The sequence below is a fragment of the Tachypleus tridentatus genome, chromosome 12, assembly GCF_004210375.1.
Source record: "Tachypleus tridentatus isolate NWPU-2018 chromosome 12, ASM421037v1, whole genome shotgun sequence".
In the NCBI taxonomy this organism is placed as follows: domain Eukaryota; kingdom Metazoa; phylum Arthropoda; class Merostomata; order Xiphosura; family Limulidae; genus Tachypleus; species Tachypleus tridentatus.
Window position 1 is genome coordinate 24254961 of NC_134836.1, and position 16230 is coordinate 24271190.

At 32.4% G+C, this 16230-nt stretch overlaps 1 protein-coding gene across 3 annotated transcripts in view; it reads left to right on the forward strand.

The window, feature by feature from the left end:
- LOC143235227 (phytanoyl-CoA dioxygenase, peroxisomal-like) overlaps positions 1-16230 on the forward strand; it is a 32521-nt gene that overhangs the window by 11099 nt on the left and 5192 nt on the right. For 2 of the 3 annotated variants that reach the window (XM_076473175.1, XM_076473176.1), the window contains 4 exons: positions 606-721; positions 1188-1327; positions 3219-3381; positions 5678-5759. In XM_076473175.1, coding sequence (XP_076329290.1) covers positions 623-721; positions 1188-1327; positions 3219-3381; positions 5678-5759 — 484 coding nt within the window. In that variant the 5' untranslated portion in view covers positions 606-622. The remainder of the gene's footprint in view (positions 1-605; positions 722-1187; positions 1328-3218; positions 3382-5677; positions 5760-16230) is intronic. The other variant, XM_076473177.1, reaches the window with a different exon arrangement.

A 16230-nucleotide genomic window follows, 5' to 3' on the forward strand; every position in this document is an offset into this window, starting at 1 on the left:
TTGAATCTTGCAAATGTTTCATGCTTCAGCAGGTGTCATCATTATCAGATTAATGTGTCTTCTTTGTATCTGTGCTGTCCCAATGAGTTATGGTATTGGGAGGAATGCATTGCTTGCACTGGATATGGCTGATATATTGTGGTTAACCTATTGTCCTACATTATTTATTTTCAATTATAAGTTCTTACAAAGTAATAATTAAAGTTGCATATCATTTATAAGTCTTTATATTTCCAAAAGAGTTTGTATGGCTAATGTGTTAAGTTCAATACTGTTTAAGTTTCTTGATTGCCAAGGTTTCTTTAATTTTGGAGCTGCATGCCATGGTGAAGTTATTTTTGCCAACTGAACCATCATATTCTTTATTTTTGAAGAATTATTAAAACTACATTCAACATGTTCTTTGATACATTATTCCAAATAATACATGAATGGTCCCACAGAATTAAAAGAACAGAAGTATGCAGATCTAACAATAAACAGGATATCTGTATAAAACATCCCATGGAAATTAAATCTGTATCTTATGATAAAGTGCATTAGTAAGATAGGATTGTACACACAAACATGTCATTTATGCATTTTTTCATTTCATATATGTAAAGATAATTGAAATTACGAAATGGCAGAATATCGAATGAAGACAGTTTTTCGACACCTTAACTCGGGAGCTACTGGGTCAAATAGAATACATGCCATTGGACAAAACAACTTCCTGACTGTATCCTTTGACCTTGCTGTCATCAAATGTGGAATATTTGTTTTAGTAAAATGCAGTAAATGTTTCTTAGCATTTTTATCCTCTTTAAATTTTAAACATATTTCGTGGGAATGAATTTGCAATATCTAAATATTTTTAACAGTTACTCAACCTATGCTTTTGAACGTTAGTTTTCAGCAATCCCCAAAATATTTTCTGTAAGTAACTTGAAGGAATCTGACTGGCATTTTAACATAAACTGATATCAAAGCTACTGTTCACAATTTGATGCTGTGTCACTATTCCATTGTCTTTCTCCAAATATTGCTGCACAAGAAATTGTGTCTGTTAATTAAACTTTGCTTCTGGAAAAATTATAATGAACAGGATATATTTCATAGATTTCTAGTGCTGTATTAACTTGTATATAATATAGTTGTTGATGTTATTTTGCATTCTCTATATTTTTGTCTTAACTGATCTTCAGGAGCTGTTATCCCAGAAACAGAAGTTTATTTACAGTCTACCTAATGCCAAGTTAACAGCAGAGCAGAGACAGTTCTACGAAGAAAATGGATTTCTGATTATTCAGAATCTAGTTTCAAAAGAAAAGTTGCAGATATATAGGTACGGTCATCCTAAAGTTACAGTGATAGATCAGTAATAGGTATGATCATCCTGAAGTTACAGTGATAGGTCAGTGAAAGGTATGATCATCCTGAAGTTGGTGATAGCTCAGTAATAAATAGTTTGTTCCAAAATTATAATGACACGTCAGTAATAGGTGTGGTTATTCTGAAGTTACAGTGATAAGTCAATTATAGCTATGGTTTTTCTGATGTTATATAATAGTTAGGTCCAAACAACTTGAGTATTTATGTCCTGACATCTTAGTAGCAATTTGAGAGAATAAAACACAAATTGAAAGTAAAAACAATTTTTATTTCATTTTTAAATAACCAAAATTACTAATGGGATGTGCGCACCTGTTGGGCACTACACAGCTTCTCGACCCTTGAAATCAGATTGGATACCGCCACCCTCATTTTCTGTTCCAAATAGATTTTTGTGTGGTACTTGCTTTTTATCTCAGCAACTGCCAAACACCTAGCTTTGCAAATGGAATTAGGATTTGCTGAGCTTTAGCACCTTACTTCTTACTCCTGGTTGAATCTTTTTTTTTTTTTCAACCTTAACTATGTGAAAGTCTTGTATTTCCTGTACTTATTTTATTTTACTAAGATATTTTATAATTTTGCAAATTTGTTTATTATTTTCCTGTGTTTTATATTTCTAAATTCAGTTTCAGTTGTTGTAATTAAGTTTTTTCTATATTTTTGATATTTTCACACTATTTACATAGCCAGTTGAATAATGTTTTTATCAGTAATTTTGTCACTATGCACCATGTTGAATGTGTGTAACTAGAACATTTTTATTATCTTACCTTTTAACAATTATTTTTGAGCCTAATTACACTATAAAACAGTTTTTACTGCCTGACAAATGGCGTCTGCTCAAAATGTTGCACAAAATAAACTAGAAAAAGTTTTATTTTAGACATGTCAGTTTGTTCTCAATCATCATTTATCCTTACATCTTGTGGAACAACAAGTATGGATGGGATCATTTTGAAGTTCATTATGTTATAGTGATAAAGCAGTTATAGGTATGGTAATTTTTATTTCATAATGTTATAACAATAAAAAAATCATGTACAGCCATTCTTTTGTTCATAATGTAATAGTGCTGAGTCTTAGATATGCTTATTCTGAAACCCAAGATAGTTGTAGGTATGGTCATTCTAAATTGGTAATGTTATAGTGATTTATATTCAGCATTTATATATCTGGTGGTCATTTTTTATCATACCACCTTTATCATAGTTACCAAAGTTTTTCAGTGCCAAAACTGTTGGTTCTCCATCTTCATATAGTCATTATGCAGAGGAAACATATTTACATCAAAACTGTTGGTTCTCCATCTTCATATAGTCATTATGCAGAGGAAACATGTTTACATCAAAACTGTTGGTTCTCCATCTTCATATAGTCATTATGCAGAGGAAACATGTTTACATCAAAACTGTTGGTTCTCCATCTTCATATAGTCATTATGCAGAGGAAACATGTTTACATCAAAACTGTTGGTTCTCCATCTTCATATAGTCATTATGCAGAGGAAACATGTTTACATCAAAACTGTTGGTTCTCCATCTTCATATAGTCATTATGCAGAGGAAACATGTTTACATCAAAACTGATTAATTACTCTGGGAAACAAATTTTAAAAACGGAAAACCAAATATAGTTGAAATCTACAATGGAGTTCTTCTTTGACCAGATGTTTTACTTTAGTGCATATCGAATTATAATGAATACATTTTATCACAAACGTTGTCTATGATGGACTAAACAGAAATAATTAAATACCAAATGTTTCTTATATACATTTTAAAAGGTAGTGTTTATGAACTATATTAAAATCTTTACTTCAACTCAGTTTTGAATATTTACAGTCAAAGGTTTCAAGACATCTGTGATAGAAAAATTAAGGTTCCAGGTTTGACAGTGATGAGAGATATTTCATACAAAGATAGTGATACCAATGAGCACGTGGTGAATAAAATCCAGGATCTGTTTCTAGATGAAGTACTGTTTGATTACTGTAAACTTCCAGAGGTGAGATTATTCAAACTGTAAAGATAGTTATTAAAATATTGCATTTTCTGGTGACTTTATAATCATCACAGAAGTTGTAGCTGCTTGAACATTGAAAGCATTTGATTATTTGGAAAAAAAAACATTTGTAAAAGTATTTTATACATAGATAATTAATTCTGATAAATACTTAAAGGCTGAAATATCTTATTTTATCTTGCATTGATTTATGTACATCAATAATTAAACACTAAATTTTCAGTATCTCTGGTTTGCCTTTGTCAGATGCTGTAATCTTGGTGTAGTTACCTTATGTTGGTGTAATATAACATTTAATAGTTTGTGTGACATTTATAGTAATGTAAGATGATATTATAGACTTTTTAGTGGAAACCTATAAAGAAAGGTTTGTAATAAAATTGTCATTTTATTGTGGTGTCAGTTACATGAACTACTGATCATAGATGCTATTATTTGATAACAGCAAACAAAACATAACATTTAAGGACAAGTAGTTGTTGGTCCATCCACTAAACTAAATTATTGAGAAAAACACTCAAAACTATCAAGCTTTCTTTTAAACTTCCTTAAATTAACTACTGTTTAAAAGTCTGAAAGAAACATTCCAAAAACTGCCACCTTGATATAAAAGTAAAGTTGTCCTAGCTGTAGATGACTTTTTAGACTTTTTTTAAAAACAAATGTGAATAGCTTTAAAACTTAAAGGTCTATAATTACTGAGATAATTTGAAAGGATGAGTAAGATCAGCCAATTTCAAAGCTTTTGGCACCTGCCTCACTATTCAAGGACTTATTAAAAAAATAAAAGTAAGTTGCTCACTTATCCAGAAACATCTTGAAAACCCTTGGGAAAAATATCTGGCCCTGGAGCTCAATCAGTTTTTAAGCTTCCTTGTTTTTCTTAACAATCCTGGAATTTATGTTATCATCTTGCTTGAGTTTGTTTACATTTAAGAATTGTTTGTGATGAGGAACATTTGTTAAATCTTTGTTAGTAAAAGTAAAATTTAATGGCCCAGTTATCTTATAATCATCAGATACAAGCCTTCATTTATTATCCCTCTAGGGTCCTACTCCCATTCTTATAATTTACTTCATTAAGTGTTACATTTTCAGATAACCCTTTTTCAAAATTATCTTATTTTATTGGTCTTCTAGAAAACTCTAAGTCTCTTATAAGTCAGTTTAAACTGCATAAGTTTATTATGTTTTTCATTAATTTTACCTGCATTACAAGTGTAAGCCAACCTGATTTTTTTACTTGTAACCAAGCTTCATTTTCCTCTAATGAACATGCTTGTTGCAAATGTTTTAAAATTTAATTAAAAAGATTTACATATTATATCAGTATCTCCATTTAAGTAGATTGCCCAATTCACAACAGTTAATTCTTGTTTCATCAATTAAAATTTTGATTTTTGAAGTTTTTAGCCAAAATCTCATTATATGCAGTAAAACATGGGATCTAAACAAGAAATGATCAGTTGCATTCATATATTTCCAACCTGTCATCTATTTCTATGTTAGAAGTTAAGTTTAAAATATTATTCTTAGTAGGTTCCTAAACCAATTGATGAAGTAAATCAACTTGAACAGTTTCTAAAATACATTTCCCTCTTTAACACTTCCCAATCATTTCCCTCATAATTATGATCTCATTAATTGGTGAAATATTAATTTTACTGTAGAGTTTTTCAGTTTTATCAACAGTGGTCTGTACCAAGTTCATGCTAAAAGTCTTTCCCCTTTATATCTGCTAACAGAAATCCCAGTAAGTTTGGTCTCCATGCTATTATATTTCAGCAGGGTGTACCTCACATTTTGCATGTAATTCCTCTCTTTCCTTTCTTGCTGGCACTCTTATCTTCATTAGAAAACCTGTAACCCTTTATTTCAATAAAATTTGTTATCGAAAGTATGTAGTTAAAGTTTCTTCCCATTGCCTCAAAATCCTCCATTCTGATTAGTGCTGTAAAGTCCTCTGTTTGATTTTATTTATTTGTAGCACCACAATAGATACAGTTAACAGTTAAGCCTACCCTTAACATTATTATAATTTATTTCAACATTATACTTTTTTTCCTACATTTTAACTTTTCTACAATTAGTTTATCTTGGCCCCCTCATCATTGTCTTCTCAGCTTAAAACTGTCTTTAAAACTGAATTAATAATTATAAAAAAAGGATTTTATTAATAAATCATAATCTTTTATTTTGTAGGCACAACATTTTTTCTCTTTCTTTTCTTCTTGTTATAACATTTACGGTTTTTATTCAATCTTCTCTCTACAATCAGGTTCTAGATTATGTTGAATGTTTTACTGGCCCAAACATCATGGCCATGCACACCATGTTAATAAACAAACCACCAGATGCTGGTAAGTTTTAATCATCTGCCACTATTTTTATATAATCTCTTGTTAATGAAAACTACTATCACAGTCACTCTTTCTGTATAAGTTGAATAACTTGATTAGCTGATGATACTTACAATCAGACTGTTTTTAATTGGTACATTCACATGAGATGAAAGTTTTGTTTTCACTGACATAATCTACTTTTGGTTTTAGGTTTTTTTTCAATCTTTTTACTAATGGAGTTTGAATTATTATAGATATGTTTAACTGCAACTTTCTTGGTCACCTTTTTCACATAAAAGTTGCACACCAGCCAGGAAATCCAATGGCCAATATAGGTTTTAGATTACTTAGTATGTTGCAATGTACAAAAGTTCAATATATATACATATATATTTGTTGAGACTTTTCATTTTACTAACTGGATCATACAGAAATTAAAATCCATGTGTAATGTAATGCATTTGTGTTTAAGAAACTGACAAATGTTTAGACAATTAAACTAAAACTATGCAGCACTTAGATTAAACAAAAATGTGTTTATGAAGTCATGGAAACAGAAATTTAAACAATTAAAGTAAAATAAAACATTAGATTAAACACATTCATTAAGCTAATAAAATTAATAAATTAAACTGACATTCATTCAACAAATAAAATGATTTAATTATGTTAAACACATGTTTATTAAGCTAATAAGATTATTTAATTACATTAAATGCATGTTTATTAAACTAACAGAATTAATTGATTACATTAAACACACCAGACAATTTTTAATCATCTTGTTGCTTAGGTTTTATTATGTCCACTTATGGAGAATAAATATATAAAGCTTACATACATGCATTCATAACATTCAGTTAAATGTTAATATGTTTTTCAACAGTTTACCGTGCACTGGCTTTTTTTCTCCTCTTGAGATTGTTATTTACTGAGGTGGTTTTGTGTAAGCACGTGTTTAACAAGTGTTGAGTTTGAAGAACGCCACTCAAAACAGCATCATATCCACTATGTGTTTAAAATCTCATAAATCAAGTCTCATTGAAACATGATAAACTTTTTAAATAGGTCATGAACATTTGCAGTGTTTTGTACAGTACATCTGTCTAGGTTTGAGTGTAAAATGCCCAGCTGATTTTGCTATTGGCTTGTGAAACAAAAAAATGAACAATAATAAAATATGCACTTGCAAGTTCAGCAAAGTACAAACACCAGTAGAATAAATCACATGGGTAGAGGAGTCTACTATGGTAATTATATACTGTTAGAAATTTCACTGAAAACCACGTAGAAACAAAATACAACAGCAAACTCGAAAAACAATGAAGAACAGCAAACTTTCGATGAATCTGTAAAATGGCAGTTTTTAATTAATGAACTATGAGTTACACATTCATTAATGTGTAATATGTGCACAAATTATTTTCCAATTAATGCACATTATTAAATCACCAGATTTTTTTCAGTGGTGGGAAGTGAAGGACTTAGATAAATTATTCAAAGCAAACAATAAAGGCTCTTGAATTAATTATAAAACTACATTCTAATTTACTTAATACTGCATGCATTACTGTTGTCCAGATTTCAGTAAAATATTCAGTTATAGAGGACTGTAAAACTATGATAATAATAAGGCTGGAAATGGTTATACACATTCACTCAAATAAAAAAAAGTGTTTCAAACTAACATAAAACAGAGGATTTTCAACTAGTATAATGAGGCTTAAATGGCTTTCAAGAATTTAAGTTGGTAGCAAAGAACTTAGAAAATCATAGAGAATGGAAATTTTGACTTTCAAGTTTTTTTAGTAGTTGTGCATAGATTTTGGTGCAGTATACTTAGTAGTTTCTGCAGTAGGCTTTGGTGCTTGAGTGGCTTTGAAAACCAGTTGTGATGAAGAATTCTCTTTTTGAAGAATCAACATCAGTGTAGTCCCATGACCTGCAAAGGAGTTTTTCTGTAGGCTTAAGAAACAAGAATAATGTGAATAATAATAACATGAGAACAGATGGATGAATTTTAAACTTTGTCTAACAATCAGAAAATAAGTTGTTTTTGAGATCTATTAGAAGGTCTTGAGTGTTGTTTTAAGAACAAGTTTGCTTTTTAAGATTGTTTTTGCCTGTATATTCTATTAGAATGTTTATGAAATTCCTGGGTGAACCCTATTATGAACCACTCATGAGATTTATGATGAAATTCATTTGTTTTGGCTTATTTTCACAATAAAACTGATACATGTTGAACCATAGTTCACTGATCATCACAGTCAAACTGTTACTATCATTTATATGTTGGACTTTTCACTGATCATCACAGTCAAACTGTTACTATCATTTATATGTTGGACTTTTCATTCATCTTCACAGTCAAACTGTTACCATTATGTATATGTCGAACTGTTCACAGATCATCACAGTCAAACTGTTACCATTATGTATATGTCGAACTGTTCACAGATCATCACAGTCAAACTGTTACTATCATAATATATTGAACTTTTCACTGATCTTCACAGTGAACCTTGCTATCATGTATATGCTGAACTATTCACTGATTTTCATAGTGAAACCATTACTATCGTGTATATGTTGAACTGTTCACTGATCTTCAGTTTAATGTTTTATGTAATTATGAGGTGCAGTTAAATTAGACTTTTTTTTCATTGGTAGATTTTTAATATTCTTATTAAAATAGCCATTATTGTGTGGTCTGTTATATAAAATACAGTGTATGTTGAGTACATGTGTGTGTATGTGTGTACTTATATTTATACCTATACTGTTTTATTTATTAAAGGATTTGATTTTTTTGCCACAAGAATAGTGAAAATGCTTAAACCTAAGCTATATTTATTACTAATGTTCCCTTGCAACAATATTTTGACCAGTGTTTCTGCATAAAACATACAATTCAGTTTGCTGATTTAAATATGAGAAATGTTTGTTTCTCAACTTAAAATCCCTTTCCAGTTGAGTAATGTCTCAACAGTAAATGTGGTGCTAAAAAGAGGAAATTGAAACAGCAGAAAGAATATCAAAAGTAGAGGAAGGCAAACTCTTTTTGTTGTTGGTTTTCAAAAGAAAAGTCAGTAAGTACCATGAAACAAGTCCTGTTACTTCAAATAGCTGAGGTTGATGGTATTAATATGAATGATAATCTCACAGCATATCCTGTTACAACCTATCTACAACACAAACGTAGCTACTCGTGGAGGAACACTTTCAAACAATGTTCTTAAAAATCCACAGCAGCTCAGTTGTTTTGATATTGGTAGCTTGAGTGAAGTGAGTGTATCAACTGAGAACCTTGAGCTAGCTGTTAGTGCTTGATCTCTACAATGCCTTAAAGATAATCTTTTTTACACTTTTTTTTCCAAACACATTCCTAAAAATGGTGAATACATTTAATATGACTGGCTAGTTTGGAGTAATAATAGACAAGTTTTGTACTGTTTTCCATGCCAATTTCTTGCTGTGACTCCAGTTGCAATCATAAAAGGCTGACTGCTAACAGTAGACTGGAAAATAACTTTATAATAGGTTTCCAGAGTGTAAGAGAAGTATTTGTTGCAAGAAATGTATTACTGAGTGGTGTGAGTTTGAGAGTTGTTTTAGAGCAACATCCTGTGTTTATTTGCAGCTTGAGAATAATATTCTTTCAAGAGCATTCAAATGGTAAATATCTTAAAGAGGATTATATGTGTTGATCTTTTCTTTAGGAAGAGAGGTTTAGACTTTTGTGGATTATCACAAAGGGTTGGTGGGCTTGATAATGTTGATTGTTAAGGAATGCTTCAGCTGCTCAGTAATTATGATCTTATCCAAAGGAAATATGTAAAGAAAGTTTCAGAATCATAATGAATTGATTATTTCTTCAAGCCCACTGCTTATCAGGTATGTCCCAGAATGGATTTGTAGTAAGCTGTGCTCAGTATATGCATCATATTTTAGAAAAAAGGACTTGTAGCAAAATACTTTGCTATCATAGTAGATGCAACATCTGGTTCAACTCATCAAGGACAGATCACTTTTATCATGAGGGGTGTATCCATTTCATCAGCAGGTTCTTCCTTTGTCAGTCAGAAAAAAAGATTTCCCAGGTTTATTGCAATAAGATGACCAAGACTGGCATTTTTAATATAATACTTGGCTACTTAGCTGATCATAAAATACCAGTAATGGATTTGAGAGCCCAAAAATATGACAGTACATCCAACATGGTTAATAAGTATAATGGTGCTTTAGCTTCATTACTAAAAGTTAATCTCTTAGCTAAATGCATACCATGTGCTTGTCACATTTCTATCTTTGTTGATCACAAATAGTGGACATTCTCTAGAATAGTTCAGAAGCTCTAGAATCTATTTAATTGTGATTAACAGTGATTAAGCATTGTTACTAAGAATATAGACTTCTTTTCATGGACTTTCAGAAACATGATGAACAGACAGAGCAGATAGTGTTAGGTTTTTGGCAGTTCCCCTTCTTGGAATTTTGGATGTTCCATCAGAAATTCTTCAGTTAATCTTACACCTCAAACAATAGCTGAAATAAAATGTATAAATGACTATAGCCAGTTATTTTGTTGGATCTTGGTGGCTGAAATCTGGTTAAAGGTACTTGTGATAATTGATTAGTGCAATCAAGTGTTGTAGGCCCTCAAAGGTACCAGTGATATTGAAGTGGACTACATTGAAAGTATATTGACTTGTTTAAAATCTCTGCTCAGTTCTTAGTGAAGCTAAATTGGTTGAAAATAATATGAAACTTCTGTCACAATTGCCTGCCAAACAGAAAAGTTATTTTTGTGTTGAAAGTAAAGATAACCCTGTACCTGATTGTGAAGAAATTGAAGATGTAGAGGAAACAAACTACCTTTTATAGATCATAGATTCTGTTAATTTATATTAATTATACATTTTCTTTTTGTGACATTATCTAGATATATAACAAAATGATCTGTATTCAAAAACTAGAGTTTGTAGCTGAGTATAGTTCTTAGTGGAAGAAATGAAACATTTTAAAGGCCATCCACTAAGATAACTTTGGTGATAATATATTCAATCCTTTAGATGTCTTAAATGAACTGCACTAATTTAAGGTACATTTACTTTTCCCTTCACATTTTCTGCACAGTTCCAGTCACAACTTCAGAAGGGGAGAGATCTTTTTAGCAAGCTAAAACTGATAAAGAAGTTATCTGCACTTTGCCATTGCCCAAAACTGGCTGACAGATCTGGGAACTCTTGGAGTTGAAATCCAGTTAGCTGTCCATATTTTGGATTTTGGCAAAATTACTTATCACATTGCCAGTCAGAGGGCATGGAAATACACTTCTGACAAGAAAAATTATACAGTAAAAGGTTGACTGATGTAATGATAATACACACTTGTGTATTAAAATATAAGCAAACTATACACTTGATTTCTGTTCAGTCAGTTCTATACAATTTTGCTATAAATAATTGAAATGTGTAAGTACAATTAAGTATTGCTTTGATATGTTCACTATGTTAAAAATATGTAAAGCTCATTGTTGAAGCATTTTTTTTCTCTTACTTTTATCCATTTATTTAATAAAATTATTTAATTAGTGATTTTTGTGATATCCTTTTTAGATAATGGTGTGTTAGTCATATGTGTCAGTTGCATGGTGATAAAACTAACCATTGATTCTTCAAAACAGTTTGAGTCCATTTTCATCTGAGTAGTTTGTTGAAATGCTATTAATAGTGACTTGGATAAACATACCATTTGTTTTGTGTGTGCATGTATATATATATAAAACATACATATTAAAATACTGATTAGACATACTTTGTGTTTAAGATAAACCGTAAGCTTCATAATTACTCATGAATGGCTGTATTTAATTAAGACAAACTAACAAATTCACAATAATACTGCTCTTACAACTCTTCAAAATATAATACTGAATTGTAAAATTTGACAAAAATACAGTAGGATACATATGCCATGGTAAATTTGCCAGTATTGATATATAATAGTGCATTTTTAAAACCTAAAATTAGATAAATTATTATATTAAGGAATTGCAAATTTCAGCTTGTTACAGTAAGTCTGCAGAAGGGTCCAGGGGAGGGGGGGTTGTACACAAGTCCTTCCCTGTGGCAGCTCTAAGCTACCCTGCTAACAGAAGTGCAACACACCCTTCAGATGATTTCCTCTATACTGACTGTCCAACCATCACTTCTTGATATGGCATTTGTGTGTACAAACAAGGCTTTCTTTTTCTTTTCTTTTTTCCTCATATACTCTTCAGATGTAATTATTTTTTTCATAGAAGTATTTACTTAGACATTACTCTTCTGGAAATATTCCCCATTAGATTTTCATTCTCAAACATTTTGTGTACCTGGATATTTGTGGCCTCTTATTTCTACATTTTTATTTCACAAATCTCTTAACTTCCATTTTGTCTGGTGTAGAACAATAACTGAAATGGCATCATGGATGTCTGTCTATTGAAAGAGGTGACATCTTTTACACAGCAGGTGATGGAGTCTTTGAAATGGCCTAGCCCCTTTTTTGGACCTGAAATAGCTTCTGAAACATATGGCAGAAGGGATTTTACCAGTATTTTTCCCAACATCTATCTTTGCCTTATCTTCTATCAATTCTGTCTTGATTGTGCCTAAGCCTTTTTCGTAATTTCAAGATTGTATTTTTCGAGAATGTTTCTTTCTCTCAATTGTGTAACTTATTCCCTGCTTCTTCCTTTTATGTTTTTCTTCCTTTCTCTCCAGATATACTAGTCCATAATTGATTACTTGTACTTCTTCCTTTGTTACCTCATATTCCTTAAGCATCATGTAGAGTTGTATTACATTTTTTAGACTCCTAAACTCTAGTGTCTTTCCTTGAGACTTCTAGGTCAGATCCTCTTTCTTTGTTTTATTTTTTTGTGCTTAGTTTTTCTGCCCTGACCTTACACACTCTACCATTTTACAATATTTTTTCTCAATTCACCTGAGGGGATTTTGGCAGATACTCATTCCCTAATTTTTTTTTGTTTCAAAGAAAGGGTTATTTTCTTTTATCTAACCACTATCTTTGGTTAAACTGTTGTTAGAACTTCTTAGGGTGAAATGTCTTTTTAACTCGAGTGTTTTGTCTCCTTTTTATCTCTCACACTTTCAACTGACTCCTCTCTTCTGGCTCTATGATTTTACTGGAGTATATGTTTCTTTGGAGTTACATGTTGAGCCCACATGCCAGTGTTCTTCGTTATTCTCACTGGTTTCCCCTCTCTCCAATGCTTCTCTACCTTCTTCCATCTTTAATCCTTCTGCTTCCTCTCCTGTCCCTGTTCTTACTTTCCATTCCTCTCTTCTCATCTGTTCTTCCACTACTTGTAGACATCTGTGCTGTCATATAGGCTCAGGGACAGTAGAGCCTATTTAGTTCAGTGTGCAGACCTTTTTCCTTCTATTTATAGCTGATTTTTGGGTACTAGAAATTATGTCAGAGAGCCTTGCCCTTTGTTTTCTGTTTCCTCTCCTCTTCCACTCTTTCCTTTTTCCACTGTTTTCCTCCTCCAAGGGATTATGTTTCTTAACAACATCTGTCTGTGGCAGTGTTGGACCTAACAGTTCTTTCCCTCATTTGTGATAATCCATATCGAGTCCTCTTGCTTGCTTCATATTGGTCAGTTCAACTGTGGTTTTAACTGTTGAACTTTCTCTGATCCTCCCCTCCTCCACCTCTTTGGGTTTTGTCTGGTCCCTTGCAAGATGACCCATACTCTCTTCATGTTCAGCCTTGTTCAGCACATACTCTATAGTTGTTCTTTCCATTGTGCTTTCTCCCTTTCCTGTCCATATTTCTGAATATTTTTACTTAGCTTTTCAACCATAGGTTATTGCTGGCTACAAGTCAGTACTATCTAACACTTTTAGACATTCCCATTTTTGTCATGTATTCCCCTCTCCTGTACTTTTTATTTCTTTTTGCCACCTTTGTCCTGCAGTCCCTAATTGGAACCTGAATGTTGCTCTCCACACCCTTACACTTCCTTCCTTTGAACCTTTTGTCTCATATTCCTTGTACCATCTTTTACTTACAATCTACTTCTTACTTCTTTTAGCTTTGCAGCCATCAAAGATTTGATGTGTTCACCACTGATGCTTCTGGATTCTTTTCCCTTGTTCTTATATTCTTCCTTATCGTGACCACACTTTACCTGAAACATCTGCAGATTGCTCATTCTATTCTACTTCCCCTTCATCCATTCTCACTTTTATTCTCATTTTGATCCTGCTTTTCTCCTCAGTTCCTTTTGTACAGTACGGTGTTATATGTTTCACGTTGCTCTTTTTCTAGGTTCATGCTGCTGTTTCTCTATTCCTTGGAATTCCTCATCTACCCATGATATTTGTCCATTGCTCTTATGGGATTGTTTTGGCAGCTGATCTGTATCTTTCCTTTTCTTCATTGGATAAAGATTCACATAAACCTTCAAAAAGTCCAACTTTTCTCTCTGACTGCTACCTTCTGTTACCTGTTGGAGGAGATTCTAAAGGCTTGCATATGGACAACCCTACATAATTTTATTTCATTAGGTTACAGACTTCCTACCATCAGAATTATACATTCACCTTACTGGCTGTGACTAGATAAGTAATTTTTTCTTTCTCTCTCTTACATTTATAGAACCCTCATTTTAAGTAATAGGATTCCACAAGGTAACATGTAATGCCTGCCAGGGTATACTTATTTATAAATCTCCATTATGTGGCCATTTAGTACTTACTGATGGGAGGGATTGTTTTACAAGACCACAATATGTTTTCTAATGATATAGTATTTGCTGAACATGGCTCAATCCAAAACACACCTATTCATGGACTAGTACAACGAGTAAAGCATTGTTAGGATAATTGCCCATCTTTCCAGTCCTAGTTGAATAAATTGAAGCAGCCCTTTTAAAAGTAGGGTTTTGTGGTAATCCAATTCAGTGTCTTAATTAAAGTGCTGTGCTCCTCTGGGCTCCCAAGCTTGCTTTCTCCCCTCTATCTTCTACTAGAGCACAGGAGTCTATCAGTAACTAGTTCTTAGTCATTGGAGTAGTGGACCATGGAGGCTTCCACCTGAGCATGACCAGTTCCACTCAATAGAAAATAGATTGGTAGTATTCTGTTGGTGTAGATGGCATGAATCCTCCTCCCTTCACAGAACAGATGAAGAATTCCCAATGCCATATGGTTTGGGACTGCAGATGACCTAAAAAATAGAGTTCACCTCTACAGCTAGCTTTTCCCCCATCCTATCACTACGTGGATATTGGTTTCTAGGTGGTCTGATGTTGGATAGGCAAAGGAACAGCCAACATAAGGCTTCACTTATACTCATTAGGGTCCCTTTTCTTAGCATGGAACAAATGAAATATACCTTATGTTGGATACACAAGACCAATTGGTTTGAGAATTATTATTTGGGGATTTAATTGCTAATTTACTTTGCACAGCACGAGAAGTGAATGTCATCATTTTAAAGGCAACAGTTTTGTCAAATTTGGTTGTTTAACATGGCACGAGCTGTACATTGTGTGTGTGGCTCAATTATTGTACTTTCATTGATGCCAAGTCACTCAAATCTTCTGTATTCTTTGCACTACCTTAAGTGAGTATCGTTATAGCTTCTCTCACATAGTTTATAGAAAGTTCGACTTCTCAGTGAACAAGGGTATATACTTGTATATATTGATGACTAAGTGAGAGCAAGTGAAAAGTAAATGTTCAGTCAGAAAAAGTTAGAAAACATGAAGTTAGCTGGCATGTGAGTGATTAGCTGTAATAGGTGATAAATGAGTTTCACAGTTTAACAGAGATAGAGAATAATTTTGTTGAAGAGTGTTCCAAAGTAATTGGTAATTACACCCATCTGTTTTTATAGTACCTCCTTTCAGAAATAAGATGTAGGTTTTGCAAATCAAATTTGGGAATGTATTGTGGTCAGTACAGCTGTTGTGTGTGCTGACCACTTAACCCTGTGTGCATGGCTCGGGGCAAAGTGCAACTGCCATGGCTTTTTACAGAGTGCCATCCATCATGTTATTCTGTATTTGCTGTCAGGGTTATCTATTCATTTCATCTACATTGGTGATTTAGCAATGTTCAAGGAAGAGCAGCAGCATGTACCAGATAGAGCATGCAGGGATAATACTAAAAGCAACACTACCTATGAAGGTTCAAGAGGTTATGCAAATACAATATGCAAACTGTACAATTGCAGGTACTGTAGTTACACATCTTAATTTTTGTATGTAACACTCTTGTAAACTTTACTGAAACCTTGCCACATTTCTCAAATGTACATATAGCAAATTTTAGAATTATAGTTAACATTACCCAACACAAGGTTGGCCCGATGGACCAGTTGATACCATGCAGATTCAGTTATAGAAGTGTACAGTATTGGCTTCATTACTAAATACTAGTTGTATTCTTTACATGTGTTCCAACAT